The sequence below is a fragment of the Epargyreus clarus genome, unplaced genomic scaffold (assembly GCF_041222505.1).
Source record: "Epargyreus clarus isolate Ecla_fem2 unplaced genomic scaffold, WU_Ecla_fem_2.2 ptg000026l, whole genome shotgun sequence".
Classification (NCBI taxonomy): domain Eukaryota; kingdom Metazoa; phylum Arthropoda; class Insecta; order Lepidoptera; family Hesperiidae; genus Epargyreus; species Epargyreus clarus.
The window spans coordinates 10,908,365-10,932,951 of record NW_027332233.1 but is presented as its reverse complement, the minus strand read 5'-3'; the positions used below and the strand labels follow the sequence as shown (position 1 = coordinate 10,932,951).

Genomic DNA, 24,587 nt, shown 5'->3' with positions numbered 1-24,587 from the left:
ATTAACTTCTCCGTCTATTATCATTTTCAACTTCCGTAAATAATTTATCTTAAGAGTGTATCATTAGTCATAAATATGCTGTGAACGGCGCTTTAAGTAACATTTGATTAATGATCTTGCTAAGTATTAAATGGAGTTAATGTTTCACAATTGCACATTGTGACTCCAGCATTATGTCCATTTGTATCGAGAGTTGCCTTTATTCATTATAGTTAAGTGATTGTGTGTGCGTCATGATGCGCTTTATTGATTGTCATCTATTGATTAGTAATTCAATAATTGAATAGTATCTTTTCATTGATTATATTCGAATTTGAACTTTTTACACTATGTAAGTACGTGTTCTGTGATGAGAAGTACAAAAATATGAATAAATAATAAAATAAATAAAAATACGGAACGTTTATTTGGAAAAAGACTGAAAGTCAGAATAGATGTATCGAAAAAATATAATTAAGTTAATCTCAAAAGAACTTAGGTAATTTTTCCTGAAATAATCCTGGGATATTCGACACTATTGCTTCACCAAATGTGTTTATTCCCCTGTTTTCCTCAGTTGGGAACATTTACAGCCGCAAAATAAAACAATATTGCTAAAGTTGGATGTTTGACGTTCTACCCCTGTTTACTCAGTACCGGCAGATTAATGTGACTTCTCGCTCGACGCACCGGCGTCACAAACAAGTGATGATAAATCGCTTTTCGCAATCGAGATCACGTACACGCGTAGGTATTCTGACAATAAAGTGGAACACTCACGCGTTTTGACTAATTTCACTTTTTCATGTCAACTGTGCACTTTCTGTAAGTGGCTAGCAACCTGCTGCGCCTATGAGCAGCTGTGGTTCATTTACTATTGGGACATATGAAAGGGAGATCGAAATTTGTTATGTTTAAGCTACGTTTACGTGTACAATAATATAACGTATCACACAAAATAATGACAATCTAAACAATGTATATAAACATCGTTATATCTTTTGTAACACGACCGCGCACACCTAACAATTTTGACCAAATACCTAAAGATTTTGTGTGACACGACTTGTACACTGCCTGTAGTCAGTAGGACCTTAAAATTGATTAGAACTTCAGTGGTAGGCTTTTTTTTTTTTAATATGAGAGTAGCAGTCAAGCATGCAGTCCACCTGATGGTAAGTGGCTACTGCCGCCCATGGACATCTGTAATCAATAGGATATAGAGGAATTAGATATTCCTACCTGAGGTCGGCCACAGATGCGCCGCTACCCCTGAGGAGCTGGAACGCCGCGGAAAAGTCTATCTCCCTTACCACACCCTTCAAACCGGAACACAGCAGCGCCTAAAACTGCTGTTATTAGGTAGAAATAGGTGTGGCGGTGGTGCCGCCGGAGTCGAACCACAAAGGGTTCTACCACCTTCAAATTCTCCACCTTCAAGGTACATCTCTACGACGCACTTATTGTGATTCATCAGTAAGCTGCGAGATCTTTACGTGTCTAAAACTAGGACATTTAAATAAACGATATTTAAACACGAAAACTAATAAGCCGTACTAGAACAATGTGAACATTTTAAACAGTTCCCCAGTTTAGGGGAAAACCGTTAAAATGTATATAAAATGTGTGGATGATACCTTGAAAGACCTTAAGATAAGTACAAAAAATATCAAGCAAAAAATAATTACCTTTACAAATCGTTCACAAACATTTTGGCAGTATTGCCTTTTAAAATGTGTGTCATGGCATATTTTAATGAGGATACGCAAATATTACCCCCACACATCTGTCCATTGACGTAGGTACATTCAAATTCACAATACATATATTTGCTTACAAAATACAATAAGTATGTGTTTGTAATTAGAACAAAAACCCTATTGTTCTAAGTTGTAATTGTTTGAGTATTTCCTCCTACTGTCGATATACTAAATTTTGTTTGAATTAATTCGCCATCGATTTCCTATTTAAATATAATTTTGCTACGCGAATTACTCGAAATTTTTTTATAATGTATATTATAAGCTTAATTCACGAATTTATTATTAAAAATCAAATAATTATTTAAGAAGGATGTTACAAAACTCGTAAAATTTAATATGAAAATAATTTATGTCGAAAATATTTTCTTTGCAGAAATATTATATTCCAAAAGATAATTATTAATTAATTTAAAATTAAGTAAAATAATAATTTTGTACACTTATAATTTAATGCAATAACTTATGAAATTTATACGTACCTACATACATACATATCATATATCATATACATATCATACAGTCCATTATTTATTTTACACAGCACAGACAGCCAATAATCCTTTGCACGATTTTATTGTCTCTAAGATACGTGTCTGGGAAACTAAATATACAAATTGAGATGAAAATGCCACACGCAGTTAGCAGGAGAAAACTGTATCAGACTTCTTATCAGGGGCCTACCACCATCTTTTAAAAACCATCATAGTTCAGGAAAGTTTTATTTCATCCTTTTTAAGGATGAAATAAAACTTTCCTGAACTACACTAAAATATTCCGTCATACACAGTTGAACAAAATGAACCCTTATTGATTTTTCGCTTATCCATTGTATAAAACCAAATTGTCATATTTTGCCTAAAAGGTAAATATCCTGCCAAAAAAGTAAAAGTATGATTAAAATAATATTGTTTTAAGAGATGGTAACCATGATATCAAAATTGGCCTTATTTTTGTTGGATAAGATGAAATTAATAATAACCTTGCTAAATAAAACATCCAGCCCATTTTTATGATGAGTGTAATACTAAAAGAAAAATTAACACATAGAAAACTGCATTGGTACCTAAAAATTTTCAAAAGTTTTTATAGGAACCTTTGTGAACTCTACCAATTCGCATACTGAGCACAGCATGGTGGACTATATCCTATGGCCTTATCCTTCTCTTCCTTAAATTTTTGTGATATTATCCAGGACAGACAGTTAATGATCTAAGAATGAAGGTATCGATGTATAAAATAGTCTTCGCATAGATAAGTCGCTTAAGTCGGTTCACTTAAGAACTCTTTAATAGATATAAAAGGTAATTTATAAGTGTTACTCATTCCTTTATATATTTACTAGGAAACGTTTAACAAGAAACTGTTGATAATAACATACTGTTTGTAAATAACATAAAAACAATAGAATCGGTCATTGACAACAGACTTGCTGAATGCAACGTAATTCAATCCTTATTTCGGAATGTTGAACTTATTTTACGCTGAGGTTTGGTAATATTAATATAAATGGTAGACATATTAAGGTATTTTCTACTATAAGTAAATGTTACGTATTATGAATATAATATGCATACTAACAAAATATAATATACCTACCTGCGAAAAGTTATTTTATGATATTGAAGTAGCCAACTAGAATGCAGTCTACCTTTTTTATAATATAGGAGTAGCAGACGAGCATGCAGTCCATCTGATGGTAAGTGGCTACTGCCACCCATGGACATCTGTAATCATCCCCAGATAGGATTAGATATTCCTACCTGAGGTCGGCCACAGATGCGCCGCTATCCCTGAGGACTCAGCTGGAACGCCTCGGAAAAGTATGTCTCCCTTACCACACCCTTCAAAACGGAACACAGCAGCGCCTAACATTGCTGTTATTAGGCATGGTATGGAGGCGTAAACTGCCTCGTGTCATAGTCATACCATTCAAACCAGATTCAATGTTGTTGCTATATGTGCTATAGCATCATAAGATAGAATATATAGGGTAGAATATAAGACGGATTCTCATACTTAAATAATATTTTTATTGTCCTAAGATTAGCAGGTTTCTGTTATCTGTCAGAATTTTGATAATATATACATAGCACATATTCTATGAAACTCCTATACTAAATTGTATATCATAGACGTTATCTTATTAATTAAATACTGTTGAAAATATATCGTTATGTAAGATTTATATCATATAAGAAAACAGTAAACAAACCATAAATTATTGTCGTTACGGCTTATCAACTGTCATTCATTATGATTTGAGTTAAAAGTAAAAGTATTTCAATAGTATGAACGTGTTTGTGGTCATATACACACATCGATACATTACAGTTATTACTTAGGTAATTTTACTTACAAATGTTTTAATTATCTATTTAAAATGTCAGTGAACTCGTTAAGTTACGTAATATAATCCTTAATATTTAAGTTTTGGTGCATAAACATTTATCGTTTCAATAGTAATATTTTTATTACTATTTTTAGAAAATATCATTGAATACATATATTCTTATGACAATAAAGAAATTTCAAACTTCGAGCCACATTATAGCGATATCCCTGATGCACTATATTCATCTTCACTCGTTGAAATAATTTCTTAGAAGTACACGGGAAGAACATTCGCACTAATAGTCAGAACACACTCGTATATTTGAGTGCAATCAGCGATAAATTTAGTGAGAGATATTTAAGTGTCGCTTAGAGGTCGGCCTGCGTAGAACTTCGCCCAAGGCTCTCAGGCGCGAGTCGTCGACCTGCCGTCACCTTGCTTCGCGCCAACTTACGCAATTCGTTAATCTTATCATCTGCATGCACACCCGCGCGACCTCGATAGCCCCTCTCACCCCTCGCCGAATTTGACGCCAACTCGTGAATCGAGCTCAATGGCTACAACGAATCTATCTACAACAGTGCAGTGAGGTCATCACTCAAACTGGCCACCTTCACGCCGACCGGTGCAATCATATTCGAACTATATTCATAATTTTGCCTCAGAGCGTACTACTCGCGTAAACGGTTATTTATCTAAAGTTCAAACAATGCTATCTCATTTTATTAAGCTTGGACAATACTGAAACTAAGAGTGGTCTACGGCAGTAGTGCTACGCGCGTCGTAGCAGCCGGCACGGACGGAAAAGCCGCGGAGAGAGGAGCGCCGGTGGGACGAACCTGCGCTCGCGCCTCCCCGCGCGTATTTATTCGCAAGGCCACGCCAGCGGCGCGCCAGTGCGCAGACGTCGGTCGCACGCGATATACGACCACAGCGTTCACGACACCGCACAATCGCGATTTTCACTCCGCGTTTTAATGTTATGTTTGGTTCACTTTCAAAAAACAAGTTTCAGTAAGAAAAAAATATAAACATGATAACGATACTGACGAACTCTAAGTTGTTGTGGGGGCTATGGCAAGTTGTGAGCTACTGTACTTCGCGTACTACGCTGCCTCTGATCCTGGTGGCGAGCGCAGCATTTTTAGCCGCCCGGCTAATCTCCCTGGTGCGTGATATCCGCAAGCTGCCTCCGGGGCCTTGGGGACCTCCGGTCGTGGGCTACCTGCCTTTCCTGGGGGTTCGACACAAGACGTTCCTGGAACTGGCTCGCAGCTATGGTGCTCTCTTCTCGGCAAGACTCGGCAATCAACTGATAGTGGTACTCAGCGACTACAAACTCATAAGAGAAACCTTCCGACTAGATGAATTTACCGGTCGACCCAGTACTCCGCTCATGCATACTTTGGATGGTCTTGGTAAGTTTTTGTTGTTGGCTCAAATGTAGTGTACTTTTAATATTGTGTATTGTTCATAATCAGTGACATAGTTAATTTTAATCGTTGTACTGTTACCGAAGCTATCGTAGAGGACTATAATTTTTAGTAAAAAGTTGCATTTATATTTTTTTGTAAATTGCTTTAAAGTTAATTTAATTGAATGATAGTGCATAACAATAACACCGGCATTGTGCACATGCGCACGGGGCGGCCGCGAGACCGCGGCCCTCCCGCGGGTGGCGGCGCCGCCCACATGCGTAGATAATAGCTCACCGCCTCTTTCTATGCAGGTATCATTAACAGCGTGGGCCGCCTTTGGAAAACCCAACGCCGGTTCCTGCACGAAAAGCTTAGGGAGTTCGGAATGACCTACATGGGCAACGGCAAGAAGATCATGGAGGGAAGAATTAAGGTTTGTAAAGATAAATCCTTCTAAGATTCATGATTGAATTAATAACATAATTTGCATGTAAAACTGTGAACGAATACAAGTGTTAATTAGAAATTATCTTCACCAGAGCGAAGTTTACGAGCTGATGGCAAACTTACACCGGGCAGACGGCGCGCCAATTGATGCCAACCCGCTACTCGCTTTGGGTGTATCTAACGTGATCTGCGGAATAACCATGTCAGTACGCTTCAGTCATGGCGATGTCCGATTTGCACGGCTCAATCACCTCATCGAAGAAGGCATGAGACTCTTTGGCGAAATCCACTACGGAGAATACATTCCACTTTACAATGTAATTATTAAAATCATAATACTCTTGTCAATTATAATTCAAAAATGTGTTATGAACAAAACTAACAAATAATATCTTTTTAGTACCTTCCCGGCAAGGCTCAAGCTCAAGAAAAAGTGGCAAAAAATCGTGAAGAAATGTTTGCTTTCTATCAAACACTCATCGACGAACACCGCAATACCCTTGATCTTGACAACGCCAGAGACCTTATCGATGTTTACCTTATCGAAATCGAAAAGGCAAAGATTGAAGGCAGGGCTGGAGAACTGTTCGAAGGACGTGATCATGGTAAGCACAGCAACAATATACCATTTATTGGAACATGTATTAATTATTTCTATAATTAATTAAGAGTGTTGAAGTTTTAAAATAAATAATTTTTATTTTTTTCAGAACTCCAACTAAAACAAATACTGGGGGACCTTTTTTCCGCTGGCATGGAAACTATTAAATCATCTCTCTTGTGGATGATCGTTTTTATGCTACGGAATCCTGATGTGAAAAGGAAAGTACAAGAAGAACTTGATGCTGTAGTGGGTCGTGAACGCTTACCAACCATCGAAGATATGCCAAGTCTCCCTTACACCGAAACCACAATCCTGGAAACTTTACGCATGTCAAGCATTGTTCCTTTGGCTACCACACACTCTCCTACAAAGTAAGTGTATAACAAGTACCTTATCGATTATTTGTGCAATTTCCCCGAGATTTTAAAAATATTTAAAATGCAATATAAAGACAAAGATATGTAACTTAAATTTTCTAAAAAAGTACTTTTCTTTTACCAGGGACGTCCATCTTAACGGCTACAGAATTCCAGCAGGGTCGCAAGTTGTCCCGCTCATCAACTGTGTACACATGGACCCTAATCTGTGGGATGAGCCTACTAAATTCAATCCGAGCAGATTCATTGATGACAATGGCAAAATAAGGCGGCCGGAATTCTTCATGCCGTTCGGTGTCGGACGCCGCATGTGTCTAGGAGACGTGCTGGCGCGAATGGAGATGTTCATGTTCTTCGCGAGCATGATGCATCAGTTCGACGTGCAGATGGCGGCAGGTGACGCCGCGCCGTCGCTAGAAGGCACGGTGGGAGCTACGATCGCGCCGCAAGCTTTCCGAGTGAAGTTCGTGTCGCGCGAGCCCGCGGCGTCGCCCCCAGCTGCGCCGGTACCGGATCACCCGCACCTGCGATACGTCGGCGCGCACTAGCCGTGCCCTTCGCATTGCCACAAACACCCACCAGTATTCAATGATCACTCGTTTTAGAGCGTATCGATGACAATTTAAATTAAGTATATTTTATAAGTGACGGCATCGCAGCAGCGATGGTCGAGGCTGTGCATAAAGTGTTCAATTTTTAGTAAACCGAACTTATTATTTAAGGAGTAAGTACTGAAAATTCCCATCGTTGAGATTATGAATTGTTATTTGTGTGTGATTACAGTATTATGCGTAGGTTTACAATCTTTGAGATTGTTACAAATCGCATGCGTGATGAGAGACAGGTAGTTTATCGATATGTTTCGATCATCGACATTGTAAACTCTAGTTTCCTATACCAAAATAATATAATTCTAGATCATTATTTATTAATAGGTATCACTTGAGAGTGTTGTCTGTTGAGTGCGATCTCATGTTTATTGCGTTATGTTTGAATATTATTGATATTCCATTGTGGTATGATCGTGTTCATGTAAACATATCTAGTTTATATAGTTTGTAAAGAATGTACCTATCATGAGTATCCATCTAGTAACATTCCATGGTAGCTTAAAACCAGCAGCTAGTCTAAGAGCGGCAGTATTGTCGCTATAGTATTTACGTATTGTTACTACAAAGACAATAAAAATAAATTATGTAAAAACAAAACTAAATTTGTTGCAACCAAGTTGCTTTCTTTACTGGAGTTTCAGTAAAAATGAATGTTTTAGATTACAACTCACCGTCTTTGGTATATTACCATTATTTACTCTAGAGCTTTGTAAATAATGCATAGTGTTTTAAGATGAAATACTTATGTAGTGTTAAAATAAATGATGAAGAATTTAAAACCATGTTTTATTCTGCATTAACTTAATATTTCTGCGAGATATAATCTCTTGCATATCTCACCGTCTTTATGGATCTTTGCTTAATGTCAACATACGAATACCGGGGCTACCGAGCACAGTCTGTTATTATACAGAAATAAAGTTGGCACACAAACTTATTTATCACTAAAAAACCTTTAATTTCACAAAAATACACACATTCATATAAATTTAACTCTACAAATAATCTGAAAAAAGATATATTCCACTTTTAAATCAAAAGTCGAAGGTATAGAAAGTACAAATTAGTTTTGAAAATTTAAACCGGTTCGCAGAAATACAATGCCTCCGGTGGAACTAAAGTAATACCACTGATGCCTTCTAACTCTTCTGGAGTAGGTGGTTTGGAAGCCAGACGAATTCGAATACGACGGAACAAATCCGCCGCAACGCTGGTTGACATCATGCGAGCAAGCTCATCTCCTGGGCACATACGTTTACCTAAGAAAAATAAACAATAAAGTTTACAACGACAAAGAGAGAAGAAAGAAAATATTCAAATTACTCAGTTGTACATACCCGTTTGAAAGGGAATGAACTCTGGTGGCTTTAGCAAATTTCCATCCTCGTCCAGAAAACGACTAGGCTTATATTCTTCAGGATCTTCCCAAATGTTAGGGTCCGTATGTATCGCCCACTGGAGAGGTATCACCATCGCTCCTTTTGGTATTTTGTAGTTGCCCAAGAACGTCTCCTAAAAAAAAAGGTCATTGAACTCTGTCCAAACACACAAATGAATGACCCTAGTTATACTCACTTGCAAGCAACCATGAGGCACACCCATTGGTACAATCGTACGAATACGTTGCGTTTCGCATATCGCCGCCATTAAACGAGGCAGTTTCGAACTATCTATTTCACTTTCATCCGGGAATGTAGTAAGAATTTCTTTCCGAATCAATTCCTGCAAAAAAGTATCAAGTCAGGCAACTCCAGTGATTTCTTTAATTAACAAAGAAAGTGTTCAAGGAAAGTGCTGTTTTTGTAACCGATTGTATGAAAGTAGTCAGAAGAAAGTAAATACTCGCCTGTTCTTCAGGGTAAAGAGCCATGTACAAGAAGAACCAAGAGAATGTGGCGGTCGTTGTATCTAGACCCGCCCCGAACATATCTGCTAATAGATAATGCAACTGTTCGTCTGTCATGTACTTAGCGGACTCATCACCACTCTCATATCTTCTTTTTTGTTCGATCAAAAAGCTGTCTAGAATGCACTCTTCGTTTGATGGAAGAAGTATCTTGGGATCGAAGTAATGTTCTTCATTATTCAAGGCATGCTTGCTGTACTTTATGCATTTAATAAAACCTTCGGGATGTTCATTAAAAATGTTGGCATGCGGCGCATACTCAGCGCCTACCGGTGTTTTCAGACCCAACATTTGTCGACGTCTATTAATCAAACTGGCATACAATCGATGCGTTTGTGCTTGACCTCGCACCAAAACGTTCATAGTCTTTTGAATAGTCGGCGATATAAACCTGATAAGTAAAATAAAGTTAACAAGTAGTTTGAGCAATAAAAACCGTTGTTTAATCGATCGTGGCTAAACAACGTACCGTACGAATGGCAAGAAGTTGACAACACCGGCTACGCCCATTTCGTGACTTCCCTCTTCCTGTATTTGCATAAACCAATGCCAAGTTTTGTCTTCCAGCGGATACTTGAATCCAAATATGATTTCATTTACAATGTTGCCAACTGAATGTCTTAGCAGCATGTTTAGATCGACCGGAGATCCAAATGTTCCTTTAACGTTCTAAAATTTAAATTTTATCAAATTTACTAACAGAATGTATGGTAATTTATGTAATATTCATAAAAAGGCTGCAAATGACGGTGACGAACGCCTTCCGAGCCCGAAGATTAAAAAACAAAAGTCGAAGATCGTGTTTTTGCTGCTCAAGTCTCGCTAACATTTATCAGTGCCACCAAAAGGTCACTTTCAAGAATAAATGCCATTTTTTGTTGGCAATAAAAATAATATCTGACAATGGCTTCGGTCACCTATATACAATGAAAACCCTGACGTATCTATTAAATTTCGGGAACCCTTTGATTAATGGATTCATTAAAGCTTTTTATTCGAGTTAAACCTTATTAAAGTTTCGTAATTTAAGTTTTACGAAATGAAGCCAACACTGAATAATAAAGTAACTTGAAATAGTACTTTTTTAAGTTATATTGTATCAAATTATAAAAAAGTTAAAATGTTTGTTTTGTTCTTACTACGGTAAGAGCAAATTTTTAAAGTAGCTGTAAGGATTTTGTCTTTAATTCACCCAAAAGTTGTTGTATTTCACCCATAGTATTTTGGTATCCGATACATCCTTTAAGCTACTATAAACTAATACTATAGTCTAATTCATAATTAGGTGTCCAAAATGTAAACAAAGAAATGTCACTGTCAAAATTAACAAGAAACAAAAACTTAAACAAACTCAACAAAAAACGAAAACTTTAACAACTATACACAATTTAACAAACTCGCTATAAAAACGAGAAAATATTCGAGTTTGATCACAATCACGAAAATGAATAATATCAGCTACGAAACTTAAAAATGACGGCACAAGAAATGTTTTGGATTCCGATTGTGTTACCATTATCACATTTTAATTTTCTACCACAAACCTTGTTTTTTTATTATTATTACTGTATCGAACGAAATTGAGGGAATAAAAATATTAGAAAATGTGAATTAATCTTAATTTTTTTAGGTTATTATTTTCTTATCGTCGTATTACTTTAATATCTTCAAAATGTATTTTCTTGATAGATCAACACCTTTGTTTACATTTTAGACACCTAATTATGAATCAGACTATAGATAATTAAGTAAAAAAGCTTAAGGAATACTTGTAACAGTTCTTCAATCCCGATGGCAATACGTTTCTCCAGTTTATCCCTAGAGGCGCCATGTTTGCTCATCCCGTAGCTTTTGAGCCAGCTCGTGACGCATTTGCGTTGGTCCTTCCATAACTTTCCTTCAGCGCAAATTATACCTATAATGAAATTGATACCAATGATATACAAGTACTAATATATAAGTTATGAAAGTGGTAGAACCCTTTGTGGTTCGACTCCGGCGGCACCACCGCCACACCTGTTTCTGTGTCATAACAACAGCATTAAACGGTGCTGTGTTCTGGTTTGAAGGGTGTGGTAACGGAGACATACTATTCCCAGACGTTCCAGCTTAACCCTCAGGGGTAACGACGCATCGGTGGCCGACCTCAGGTAGGAATATATAATCCTATCTGGGTGTCGTTACAGTAGTCCATGGGCGGCAGTGACCACTTACCATCAGATGGACTGCATCCTCATCTGCTACTCGTATATTATAAAAAAAAAAACAAAAAGAAATACAATATGTCTATCTTTACACTTAAGAATGTTTCATTGATTTATTTACTCATACATGTAAAGTAACGATATTAATGTCGTGCATGCGTGCAACGCATGTTGTGGTAAAGGCATCTCCGACGTAGTTCAAGCAACGCAGCTGTGACTTGCAGTGATCCTGCGTGAGTCATACTATCTTATTATCTATTTATAAAAATAATAACTCCATGCATAGAATTTTTTGTTTAACGTGAAATTAGTGGAATGCATGAAATTCTGTGAACGATAGTAGTCCCTTCATATCAGATAAGGCATTGCTCATTCCCGGCTTGATAACAATATGCGTATTTTCTACAAGTATTAGACAAAAACCCTTCATACCGTTTCCATGCATAATTCCATGAGTCAAGAACAACGGAGCGCGACCTGCGAACGCTTCCTTCGCGAATGCTTCTCTCACCAGCTTGTGGTCAGAGAGTACTACGGCGTACAAGCTACCCATGCCTATCCCATATACCGGGCCATACTGCTTTGATAGCTCCGTTAAGGTGAGATGCGGATGCCGTTTGTTAATAAATGGCAAATAACCAATAAATGGCAACCCCCAAGGACCTGGAGGCAAGTTCTGCCATTCCTTCATCTTTTTAAAGGTCCAAAATCCAAGTACAAACGTAATCAGCCAAAGTAATATTACGTCCATTTTAGCTGTAAAAAAATATTTCTTACATTTAAAGTAGATTGCACACTTCCAGTTTAAATTTTAAATAGATAAATAGATAGAAGATAAGTAAAATTTTCTAGATTTATAGTACCCTAGGTACATATTTTTTCTCTTCTGTTTTTGCTTTCGCGGGCTTCGTTATTGGCGTATTCCAAAATACTCTAAGTATTTAACGCACGACGCATTTGAATTTAACTAAATAGTGTAGATACTGTTACCTAATCATTAAAATGACGTTTAAAACAGCGTTTTATTTTAAAATAATGATGTTTCAAATAAAAATAATAATTAATCTTTAATATAATATAAAAACTTTCAAATAACGGCAATAATAGAAAGAACAGAGAATATTAAAAAAAAGGAACATGGAAGTATGTCAAGTAAAAAAATAATAACATGCTCTATTAAAAAATAATAATACAACCGGTGTGCAATTACAATATAGATAAACATTCTGTTACCTATAAATTTACTAAATAAATACTATCTATGCTCGCGCGCAATGCTCACAATGCTGCCAACCTAAAAAATCACTTCTGCTCCATGAACCACATCTATGTGACGCGTTTCAATTACACTCAATTATTATTTCAACGAAGAATAATAAACGATACTAATAAATTTGCTGCACTCACCTGATCCTTTGCCCAAAATGTATGATTAGATATTAGTATTTCCGCTGCTCTATAACGTTTATCTATTTGATATTGCTCTCCTCGACTCCTATTGTATCGGACCGCTCGTCACGTGCCCCGACGATAGCCGACTGCCTACGTCCATCTGAATCGGACAACTCCACAAAAATTGAAATTCATGAGAATATGATTTAAAAATTTAAATAGGATCTTTCCAGAAAGATCCATCCTTTTGACTCTATTTACATGGAAACATTTGTATATGGAAATTATTTTGACTTTTTTTGTCTTAGGTTTGATTTTTTTAATAAAAATGATTCCTGACATCATATATTTTTCTTTGAAAATTCGGAATAACTATATTCACAATAATAATATCATGTGATTAAAAGTAAATTACGTGGTCTTAATATTTCGTGACTAAATAATTTTCGTTGGACTAAATATTAGCAAGATTAGATTAGCAGTAAAATGTGCATGGTTTAAAAAAAATAACTAAAATAATATTTATTTTAAGTTTATAAGGTTAATGTCAAATAAATACCTATTTCAAACTCTACGTATCATCCGATATGGTCTAGTGGCTAGGATACCTGGCTCTCACCCAGGAGGCTCGGGTTCGATTCCCGGTATCGGAATTTTTTTTTGACATTTTTTATTTGTTAATTTGTTATTTTTTCAAATAACATTATTTTGTACATTTTGTTTTTGAGATACCTTCTATTTTTTTTTATTTTCTCATTTTAGTAAAGCGTATTTGTATTCGTAAGCACATTTGCAAAGTACTACAAATAATCGAAAATTATATTTCCATATTTGAATAAACTTACATAAAATCGTACTTTATAATTATTTTCATTACATTGTCTGAAAAAGAAATAATATTTACTATTTATCCGTTTTGAGTAGCAATTACGAGTATTATTGCACTAAAATAAAATGGCGTAGTATTTACTTACGCTATCGTTTAAACCATATTTTCAAAATTTGTCATATGGTAGAGCCCTTTACATCATTCGTAAGAGGAGAATTATACATTCGCTTCATAAGAGCTTTAATGGACTGTAGTTAATAGTTATAAAACGCCATTTAATACCAGATATAAATAGATACTTACAAAAAGACCTCTTTATCTCAATCATTACAAATTGCACTGTAGTTAACAGTGTAAATACGTCTTAACCGATTAGTCACAATGATTTAAAAATTACTAGACCATAGATAGCGTAACGAATCAAGCGCGACCTCCATTGTTTTAAATGGACTACAAAGTAGCCGTTTATTATTTCTTGAATGTCAGCGATCACTCAATTAAGATTGGCTTGCATTCTTCATTTACTTAGTTTGTTTCGGCCCATGAGAACATTCTCGCGGTGCGTACGTGAGTGCGTGCAGTCTACTTAGCTGATGTATGTCTCTGTCTGTCACTATCAAGTATCTCTCAGATACCGTAATGTTTTATCTCCCTGCAAATTAGTATAAGATGATTTAAGAACCTCAAAGCTACGTACACGTTGTAAAAATCGATAAAGAAAGACGGCAATGGGTAAAAGACTAAACAGATTAGGCAAGTAATCGATAATTACCGAGCTGTTCCACAATATAAACCACAAAATATTAAGGCAGGAGTGTCTTTTAAGGTATTAAATTACTACAGGTGTGATTTATGTGTCGTATACTATTGCGTTAAGCTTGTATATTTAGGCCAAAGCTTGTGTAGGTCATAAACGATTTAAAAAATCAAGCAAAGCTAGGCGCGGTCAGAAGTTGGATGGGTGACCACTAGTGGCAAAATTTCACAATTCCCTGCTTCGGAGGGAACATTAAGCAGACGGTGTCAGTTGTTAACATAGGTCGTAATAGTTAAATCACATCAGAAACGTAGGAGTATGAAAGCATCCGTCAAGGGATGACCTCTAACCTGAACCCTCTCCATTAATACGCATTAAAATAGCGTGCATTCCAGGCCTCACCTAGTTATGGATAGCGTGTCGTGCCCAGAAACAGGAAAAGTAATGGATGCTGTTTTCGTATTGGATGCGGGGAATCACTATCGCTTGTGATAATAACGATCAGTGTCGACGACGGCACGTGGATAAGTTAGTCGGTAGTGCTGAAAGTTGATCGCTATGATTGGTCCGATAACAGCAGCGCGGCCGCTGACCGGCCTTCACACTTCGCGCCGCCTGCGCCCGACTGCACGACCTCGGATCTCACCGACCAGCCTAGGTTACGTATAGCCATAATGATCTTTTATTATGTCCAACCTTCCGCCCTATATCACGCTCATTTTCATTTCCATACAAAATGTAATAGAATTTTTACGTGGTGGATGCTGTCGTCTGCTGTTTATTTGATGTTAATGCCATTCTTTGTCTGCCAGGGCAAGCAAAATATATTTAAATTCCAACTAATGTACCCTTAGTTGGAATTTAAATATATGATAAATACTTACAAAATATAATATATTATAGTTTAGGTACCTATAATATATATTGTAAGTATCTGTAGCTTAACACGCCTTTCGAACCAGATTACAGCGTTATTACAGTAGGTACAGGTACTAGGGAGGTAAGGAATTAAATTGACAAAGACTCTTTTTAACCGACTTCAAAAAAGGACGAGGTTTCTCAATTCGACCGCATATATATATGTTTTTTATGTTTGTTCGGCGTTTTTTTCACGATGCCGCGACCGATCGACATGATTCATACACTATTGTATGCGGCTAGTTTCACAGGGGGTCCCATTTCGAGAAATTTTTTTCATCGTCCCTCATCCTACGCCCTATTCCTTTTCTAGGCAAAAGTTAATAATTTAAGCATGGTCTTGAATTTATAAATGTTGATTAAAGTTTATTGAATTTAATTTCGGATACAGATTACATAGCTATCGACATATGCGACGAGAATAAAGATGCATTACATAATTAATGAACATTACTATTTTTCACTGTATAAATGCGTTTTATGCGACGTGATCCATTTTTTTTGTATATTGCATATTTATCGTATATGTATTTTTTGTATATTTATCCCGTCTTTGCTCTACATATAATATGCACGTGATCGTAGCATGCAAATTGAATACATTCCTGTTACTTACAAAGATTAATACAGAGAATGGAATATTAGCTAACAGGACCGTAATCTAGTATTGATAAATATAACTAATGAATCTAGTGTTTCTGTTATAATTGTAAATTTTATACTATTTGATCATGATCATTAAAGCAAAAATATACCTAATGATACCGGTGATAAATATATTTATTAAATTGAAACAAAAAACTATTTTACAAGTTTATTGACATAGGATAGGAAAAAAATAACTAAAATTTCAATAAATGGGTATGACTTTTTTGATGTAATCTAAACCAAGTACCTAATTAATTTAATCAGTGAGCATTCAGTTTATTTAAAGTACAATACAAGTATTGTTCAATGTAGTACAAACTGCAAACTATACAGTACATAGTAATTGTATATTAACAAAATATCCGGGCTTAGTTTATATCTAATGGAAACTTGACAAATTCCTCCTGCTACAATTGTCAAACTAAACTTTGGATCGCAAAGCATTGGTTAGGATTGTTAATAACGGTCGTACATCGATCCGGATTAGCAGCGATCGGGCGGCGGCTGGCGTACGACCGGCGACATCACGATGAGTGCACGAGGCCCTATTTTTTGCTATTCTCATTCAACCACCGTACAGTTATCCCACCGCCAGTGTTACTGACACAATGCAAGGTTAACGTGAGGTGGATGCCCGCACAACTGCCTGCAAAGCACTTTAAAGGACATTCTACATTTTATCGTCTCGAACGGATCGAGTACGAGTCACGGGCCAAAATCCGTTTCCAACATGCCAGCTCGTAAAATGATTTTTTTAAACGTTAACCGTTTCCTAGTTATTATTTAAATGTAACTGAAACTCGTTCTTTCGATTTTATGTACGGTTTTCCTCATGCGTCCGCACGGCTCACGTACGGTCGCACTAACGGCCCTAGCAGACTAGCTATTTTTAGTAGCGGCGACTCGCGTCTTAGCGATTGCATTGATGCTGCATCACGTTTTGGCGATTATCTTCGTTCGGTCGCAATTTCGAAAACGTGCCTTTTAGCTATTGTATTGATCGCATTATTGCAACTAACTACGTCAGTCGCTTTCGGAGAAGCGCTAGCCTAAGGTAGCCGATCGCTGCAACTGCATCTAGCTTTTGTAAAGCAACTAAATGGTCGATCGCGGTTGTTACAAATAGCTAGTCTGCGAGGCCCTAAATGAATGCAACGCAAAAAGTCCACTCGCACTTAAGACTAAAATCTACGAATGTAGGCAGGCTAACTAGTTAAATAAACGAGTTGAAAACGTTGTATTGAATGTTCACCTCAATAAGAACCCATCGCTGATTAAAGTCAATAACTTTATCGCGGAGCGCGCGACGTCCAGCATCAACTCAATGGAATCCTTAATGAGGCACTGTTGTCAATGAGCGCAGCGAGCCAGATCACAATCGAAGCGAGTCTCTATTCTCTTTTACTTTCAATCGCGCATCGGCTTGGGCCAAGCGGCCGCGTCCCGGGTCGTCCACACCCAACAGGGCCACTGAACGGACTAGATTATTTTATTCCTTTTTCATCCTTAACAGTCTAGAATGCTTGCATCCCGTGTATATGTCTTCCTTCTTTTATTTTTAGTTCGCGCGAAAAAGGTGGTCGTTGGAGGTCAATGTATCCGAGGATCTTACCCCGGGTCTGTGCAGCTGTTGCACAATAGTTAATGGAATATTTTACTTGCGCGTGGATAATCGATTTATTTATAGACTTTTATGAAAGTTATTTTTAAATTGAGTATTCGTACCTAGAGTGGTACGCACTAGACACCCATAATATGTTTAGAACTCTCGTTATTTCTACGTGGAACATATTTCAATTTTCCACCTGTCTGTAAAATCTTACAATGTTATATAAACGTTGACAAAATTCCGAAGAATATTATAAAATAAAATAGAGGGCACATTTATTTTATTTCCTACAATTACCACTATACATAATGTAAGTGCTTACATAGAATAAAATTTACGCATGTCATAATGCAGATATTACTGAATAATCAATTTGCAGATTTTTGATTAAGTATACAAATTTTCTGACAGATTATGTAGATGGCACGTATGTTTCTCATTTAAAACGTATATTGTATAATTATATTTTTTATAGATACGTTTGCAATTTTCAGACATGTGTAGGTAAGTATAATGAAGTATAGTTACTCGTATTTTCTAACGCCCTTAGAAATATTCAATCTTAATCAATTCCGCCTACAGTGGGAAATTTGCCAATAATTTCCAAAAAAGCAAGATATTTTTTTTTAATGTGATTGTTACTAATGAGCTTTAGAGTGTGCATGATAAAAGTGAAAAATTGCGTGTTACGAATATGTACTCATTCCACATTTTAGCGTTATAGGCTTGTAGCTAATAAAGTCGTAAAGTCGTAAATCCGTTTGCAGATACAACAGACACCTACTGAATAAAGCTTAACTTTTGAGAGGATATTTGTTCATTACAGAGACCTGGCGAAGTGTCGCTTAAAAGGTTCTGTCGAAATATTTGTAGTGAGAACTGCAAACAGATAGCGCAACAAAATGTTTGTATGAGAGCGTCGCTCGGCGAGCTGAGTCGCGAAGTCCGACGCGCTCACTGACAAAATGCATCAGCCAATGAGCCATCGATGTCCTTGCATTCTTCGAAACATTATCAGAACAGTACCGGTTCAATGACCCTCTACAATGTGAGCCAAGCACTGAGCCAACAGGTGCCTTTACGTAATATATCAGACATAAAGACTCGCGCTGGCTGTCTGTCGCTGGGTCCTTTTTTCAGAAACGTTCCTCGCATTCAATGTTTCTTTACGTATGAGCACATTTATATTATTATGAGGACAACATAGACACCTATTTACATTTTACCTGCTAGTGATCAAGGCAATCTAACAAGTCATGTATCAGAATCACAGTATATATAAATACTTAAGTATCGAGGTCAGATCTTGTACACTGTTTATATACGCACGAAGTGCTATGACGTTAAAACAATAAAGTGTAATATTTGGCCAGCACAATGTACCCACGCTTATGAAAATTTCGTCAAAAAATATTTCGCAAGTATTTTACGTAAACAAACTTTAAAAATGACTATATATATTTTTCAGATAATTTTTAAGTTAGGTATACGTAGACTTTGTACAAGTGTAATAATTATGACAATAGTTAAATTATAATTTTGTAGAACCCAAAATTATTAAAATTCATATCATTTCAGTCATTAAATTTGTGTTTCATAAAAAAGATTATGTTACTAATACATGCAGGTTAACTCATATTTCACTGAAGTCACGTTTCTTCACACGCACTAAGGCCTAATAAGATAATGTTATTTCGTAATGTTTACCTAATTTAATTCGAATAAGTATAAATCACGTTGAAGTCAAAATATCGTCTGTATATAATTAAGCGTTAAAATGTCTCGCCGTGTTATAGTTATTTCATTTTAATTAGTTGAAAATTCGTAATATTCTGAAATGCGTGATAAAATCTCAACAAATTGCTCTGTTCATTCAATTACAATCATTTCTTAGTAAGCGTTAAGCTTTTAATAAGCCTGAATGTGAGCGGTTATATTACATTGCTTATTAACGCCTGTAAAAAGTAAAAAACTAAAAGGTATTTTTTTAGTCCATTCATGATAATGGCATTTTAAGTAAGTTCGGCCTTGACTGTGCTGTCTAAAGTTATTCAGAGTGCCTGATCGTAGGTAGCATAAAGGTTTTTTCCATTGCTGGAGTTATGCCTTCAGATACTTGTACGAGTATATTGAATTTATATATTCTTTCGTTTCTTTAAATATTTTTCTTCTTTCTATGCTAGTGACTACCTTAGGATCCCCTAAGGATAAACCCGATAGATAAAACCTTTTATTACAATAGTATTTTTTTTGATTATGATTGCTACTTATTAACTTATGTGTATAATGATTCTTTCGTTTATGTTTTTCCAGATTAACATCTGAGCTTTTTTTTGCCTGACTTAAAACGCAAAGGGCGCTGCCCCCGGGGATTTTTAACACAAATTTAATAAATATTTTAGTTTACTTACTTCCAAGCAACTAGTTATTTTCTTAGAATTAAAGAAAAGAAAAGAAAGAAAGAAGAGAAAGAAAAGAAAGAAGAAAAATATCTGTAAATGTCTGTGCCAGGCAATCTTACAATCAGCTCATCCGAATTTTACGGTTCCTCTGCGCGAAAACAAAGAACTTTACAGGAGTGTCATATCTACATTTCACTTTGAAAATTTGGGATTTGCATCAAAATTTCAAGTCGTACAGGGAGCAATGCCCGCGCGGAAGCTCGTACGATTAACATATTTATAGTTATGTTTTAGTTTTCGTTAAGTCGACAAGAGAAAGTTCTTTACTTAGCGAGGCTTGCACATTTTGTTGCCATGCCTGCAACTTTAAATCGAACTTATATTGCTGTGACCTTGTTTTGAATAAAAGAATTAAGTGTATATGCGTAAGTGACTATTTATTTAATTATTTTAAATGGTGTTGAAGCAATAATTGTTGCTAGTTTATCTATTTCGTTCGACAAAGTTTCATTTTTCAATTATGTAGGTACATTATTTGATTAAATAAAGGAAACAAAGTTAAACAATATACTCTTATTTAGTATTTCTAACTTCTGGAATTATTCCCGACTTCTGATAAAAGCCTATATTACTCCCACAATTTAGACGAATCGAACTACCATTCATTTTTTTTAAAAATCCGTGTCTTTTTGTTCTGCAAGGCATGCCAAAGAATAAGACATACAAAAATACACACACAAAAAAACATACACGCTAAAACAATACCCTTCGTATTTTCAATAAACTTGTGTGAGGATGCGAGTTTTTTGCAGACATGTTGTATTTAACGAGTTATAACTTTTTATACACTTTCTCTTATTAAAGTACAGTTCTACAGGTCAGACTGTCGCATTTTAAGTAGTATTCTTTTATACGCTTATATTTAGTACCATGGAAATGTACGCGAAGTTACATATATGATTTCACTATACATGAAATCGGTCATAGATACTTTACTATGCTAAACTAAAGAAAATAAATAAAAAATAGCTCATGTATTAATACAGTCCTAAATCAGTATATTAATAGGATATAGGAAAATCTTTTAAAATCAGATATTATCGAGCCTAAAACCACTGCTTCAAAACCAGTTACATTTTCAACAGATAATTCTTGCGCATATAATTAATTCTATGTCATAAAATTATTTAATTAGGATTTTTTCACATTCCCTTCTTGTAACTCGAACTTTCCTTTGACAAAAATGAGACTCTATTATCCATAGAATCTCTATCATTGCGTGAAAGTTCCCTCAAAATATTTTTATTAGGTTTCACGTAACCCTTGTGTAATATAAGCATCGAAAATAAATGAGACAGGACTTATAATAATGTTTATACAAAATTCACAAAATTTATTTAAAAATCAGGCAAAAGTTTTTTTTTTTATTTCTAAAAATAAAAAAGTAGATCCTAATGATATTTTAATAGCTTATTTTATTAAATCAGGTGTCTTAGGGTATCAAAATCAATTAGATAGAGCCGAGCGAGCGTAGAGGGCGGCGACGTGACGCCATGTTTACAAACAAAGAGATCAATGTACGGCAAGTAGGTTAGCTCTGCGCGTGCGCCCGCACCTCCGCTCCGTATTGTGCGGGTCGTGGTTCGGGGCTCGGTACACCCAGCCGGTACTGTACCCTTACAAAGTTTTTACGTTTCGACAAATATGACTGTTTTGGTATTTGTTTACGTATTTGCCCATACGAATTCCAATCAGCGCCCCTAGCGGATTGTGTCAGAACTAGGAAATCTTATGTGGCAATAAAAATAATTGTCGAGAATCAATTAATATAAGCATTCATATTATATCGATTAATTTAATATCGTTTAATAACAATATTAGTAATTTTAAATATGATATAACTTAAAATGTATCTACGTAGCGAAAACGGTTCGATTAAAATTACTTTGTACCCTACTAAAAGTATTCAAGCATCAGTTAATATTAAGTAAGAATATAATAATACTTTGTTTTTACAGTGTGCATTAAAATACTTATATAAGTAACCAAAACACAAATAAAAATACGTGGATTAAAACAAAGATAAGGTTAACACCAAGCTTAAGTGCATTAATGCAAAAATGAGAATAAAAACGCACATCTTAATATTTCGGGGTATGTGATAATCGGTAAGCGCGGTGAAATCGATACAACGACCGTGAACACCGCCGGAAGAAAGTTCCTATCCCATTTGCATAGCGCACTCGAAGCGACGTTACTTGACTGAGGTGACTAACCGAATATGTTGTCCACACATTTGGATTGTATGAACTATGATAGTTTGTTAATTATCAGATTATTCATTTTTCAGACTATTTTCTAATTATTACCTTATAAGATTCTCAAATTATTAATTTCCTGATAATTGTTAAGGTAAGAAAAAGTTTTCATTTGAATTTGTAAAGCTTATCTGGAAGCTTAATAAACAGTCGATATACTGTCGAATAAAAACTGTGATTTAATATTGTAATACCTTATTCACAACAGGCAAACACATTGTTATAGAATATTACAAAAACTTAATTTCATAAAGTATGAAAATATAAGGAAAGGTAGGAAAAAATAAAGAAAAATGTATATGTGTGTATTTTAGAAAACTGGAAAGAAAGTCAAATAAACACAACGAGTAGGATTCACAATGATAAATTTAAAAGTTTCTTTTATTATTATATCAAACAGTCATCCTTACATAGTTGCTTAGGAAACCACTCAGTAAGTCGGTTTAACGATGAGCTCACCACTAAGGCAGCATTGGTATCCCTTAGCCGCAGCGATGGCCTACATAGACACGTTTTATAGTTTATTGTCGCGGACCCATTTCCGTGGGTGCACGACCAACCGCCTGGCCCGCGGCCCGACACACTTCGCTCACTCCGAAAGTTTCTCCGATAGAGAAACTTACAATATCTAATAGCCCCGACATCCGTCTATGCAGATTTCCAGAGCAAGCCTTCACAAAGACGATGACCTAAATACGAACTATAGGTATGAAGCGAAATAACGGATAGAGAGAGGCTGTTTATTTTGCGTGTTGGCAATACCTTACACCCTTTTAAGCATCTTTAAACAATGCCCGGCCAAACACAGTGATAACGAGAAACTTTGGAAATTGTCTTTTAAAAATAAAACCTCGAATCATTAATAAAGCCAACTCGTTTTCATTGCAAATCGTCGCCAGCGAGAAAAACTTGCACTGGTGTTACGTTAGAAAGCGTAGGCATTTCACCATAAAGCCTAGAAAGTGTACATAAGAAGAAAGTGAAGAAGTAGGGGAAAAAATGTGCAATCCGAGTGCATCGAGCCGCGGGAACGATGAGACAATACTCGCTCTGAATCGCCGAAGTTTCCAGTTCAATCGCCATCACTTTTTCTCCCGAAGCGATGAAACCGCAGCGTTCGCTTGCACACATTTCTCGATGCACCTATGTTCGCCTACTTCTCATTTATATCAATGCGCTCATTTTTACTTTCTTTTCCGTTCGCTTTTGTTTGTTCAATCGTAGTGCACTTAAAAACACTTTGCAAATTGAGTGCATTAGAATGATGATTTCTCAAGGCTACGCTACCGTTCACGTTTTTTGAATAACGTACTCTTATTTCGTAGCAATCCATTAATAGTCTGAATGATGACGTTGATAAATCGTTTCGATAGACATTTTAAAAGTTCATGTTAAAAATTGTACGTTCAATTCCCAGTAGTAGGTTATATCAATGACAACATTTACAAAAACGAGCGCTATAAAAATCATAATACAAAAAGTTATCAGGTGAACTTATTTTACATATAGGTCAAAGCTCTCTCCTATACTCTCAGAAACATACAAAATATATACAAAAATACGAACACACACTACAAGCACTCTTTATAACAAAAATTCGGTTCATCTCTACTTTAAACTACAAAAGAAAATTTAAAGTTCAAAATATGAACTAAAATAACCAAATCATAAAAACAATGTTATATTATAGTCGATTAAATCAACAAATACAGTGCATTTTTCCTTACGTTTACCTGAAAGTGAAAATTGTGCGCTCATCGTATGTTCCAGCTATTTGTACGACTTGTATGTATTCGTACATACTTGTAGATCACGCATAACTCACACAGCGGCGACGCGCGTGGCACTGTTGTTAAACACGAGTTATTTTCACCAACCCCTCCAGACGCCTACAAACGAATACTTACAAAAGAATGAATGCTCTCGTATTATTTATTTTAATTACAGTTTCTTAAGCGACAGTTCCGTTGAATGCCTAGGATTGTAACATGCGAGCGGAATGCTGTAGAAGAGTGTAGATCAATTGATCACGAGATCTGCGTTTATTTCAATTATAAATATTAGATACACGAT

General features: G+C 35.9%; 2 protein-coding genes and 1 non-coding gene across 6 annotated transcripts; 2 read left to right on the top strand and 1 right to left on the bottom strand.

The window, feature by feature from the left end:
- Positions 1-4,946: 4,946 nt before the first annotated feature.
- Cyp18a1 (cytochrome P450 18a1) lies at positions 4,947-8,310 on the top strand. Its single transcript, XM_073087419.1, has 6 exons — positions 4,947-5,492; positions 5,804-5,925; positions 6,032-6,256; positions 6,340-6,544; positions 6,650-6,914; positions 7,045-8,310. Exons 1-6 carry the CDS (start codon positions 5,108-5,110, stop codon positions 7,466-7,468), a joined length of 1,626 nt encoding a protein of 541 aa, XP_072943520.1. The 5' UTR covers positions 4,947-5,107; the 3' UTR covers positions 7,469-8,310.
- A 70-nt stretch (positions 8,311-8,380) lies between these two features.
- On the bottom strand, positions 8,381-24,341 carry phtm (cytochrome P450 enzyme phantom). Of its 4 annotated transcripts, XM_073087422.1 has the most exons (10): positions 17,438-17,649; positions 14,166-14,514; positions 13,049-13,206; positions 12,074-12,397; positions 11,207-11,352; positions 9,907-10,106; positions 9,378-9,828; positions 9,107-9,253; positions 8,869-9,043; positions 8,381-8,790 (listed from the first exon to the last, which is right to left on the bottom strand). In XM_073087422.1, the coding sequence occupies exons 4-10, from the start codon at positions 12,390-12,392 to the stop codon at positions 8,609-8,611; spliced, it is 1,620 nt and encodes a 539-aa protein (XP_072943523.1). In that variant the 5' UTR covers positions 12,393-12,397; positions 13,049-13,206; positions 14,166-14,514; positions 17,438-17,649; the 3' UTR covers positions 8,381-8,608. The 4 variants fall into 4 exon arrangements, with proteins under 4 accessions (XP_072943523.1, XP_072943524.1, XP_072943522.1 ...); XM_073087423.1 differs by lacking the exons at positions 14,166-14,514; positions 17,438-17,649 and adding an exon at positions 24,248-24,341; XM_073087421.1 differs by lacking the exon at positions 14,166-14,514.
- On the top strand, positions 13,615-13,686 carry TRNAE-CUC (transfer RNA glutamic acid (anticodon CUC)). Its single transcript has one exon. It is a non-coding gene; the product is annotated as a tRNA-Glu (tRNA).
- Positions 24,342-24,587: the final 246 nt, after the last annotated feature.

Coding starts and splice junctions, on each gene's coding strand:
- Cyp18a1 (XM_073087419.1), top strand. CDS start 5,108: ATGATAACGATACTGACGAACTCTAAGTTGTTGTGGGGGCTATGGCAA. Junction 5,493..5,803: donor GCATACTTTGGATGGTCTTG/GTAAGTTTTTGT, acceptor CTTTCTATGCAG/GTATCATTAACAGCGTGGGC. Junction 6,915..7,044: donor ACCACACACTCTCCTACAAA/GTAAGTGTATAA, acceptor TTCTTTTACCAG/GGACGTCCATCTTAACGGCT.
- phtm (XM_073087423.1), bottom strand. CDS start 12,392: ATGGACGTAATATTACTTTGGCTGATTACGTTTGTACTTGGATTTTGG. Junction 9,254..9,377: donor CTCTTTACCCTGAAGAACAG/GCGAGTATTTAC, acceptor ACTTTTTTGCAG/GAATTGATTCGGAAAGAAAT. Junction 9,044..9,106: donor TGCCTCATGGTTGCTTGCAA/GTGAGTATAACT, acceptor CTTTTTTTTTAG/GAGACGTTCTTGGGCAACTA.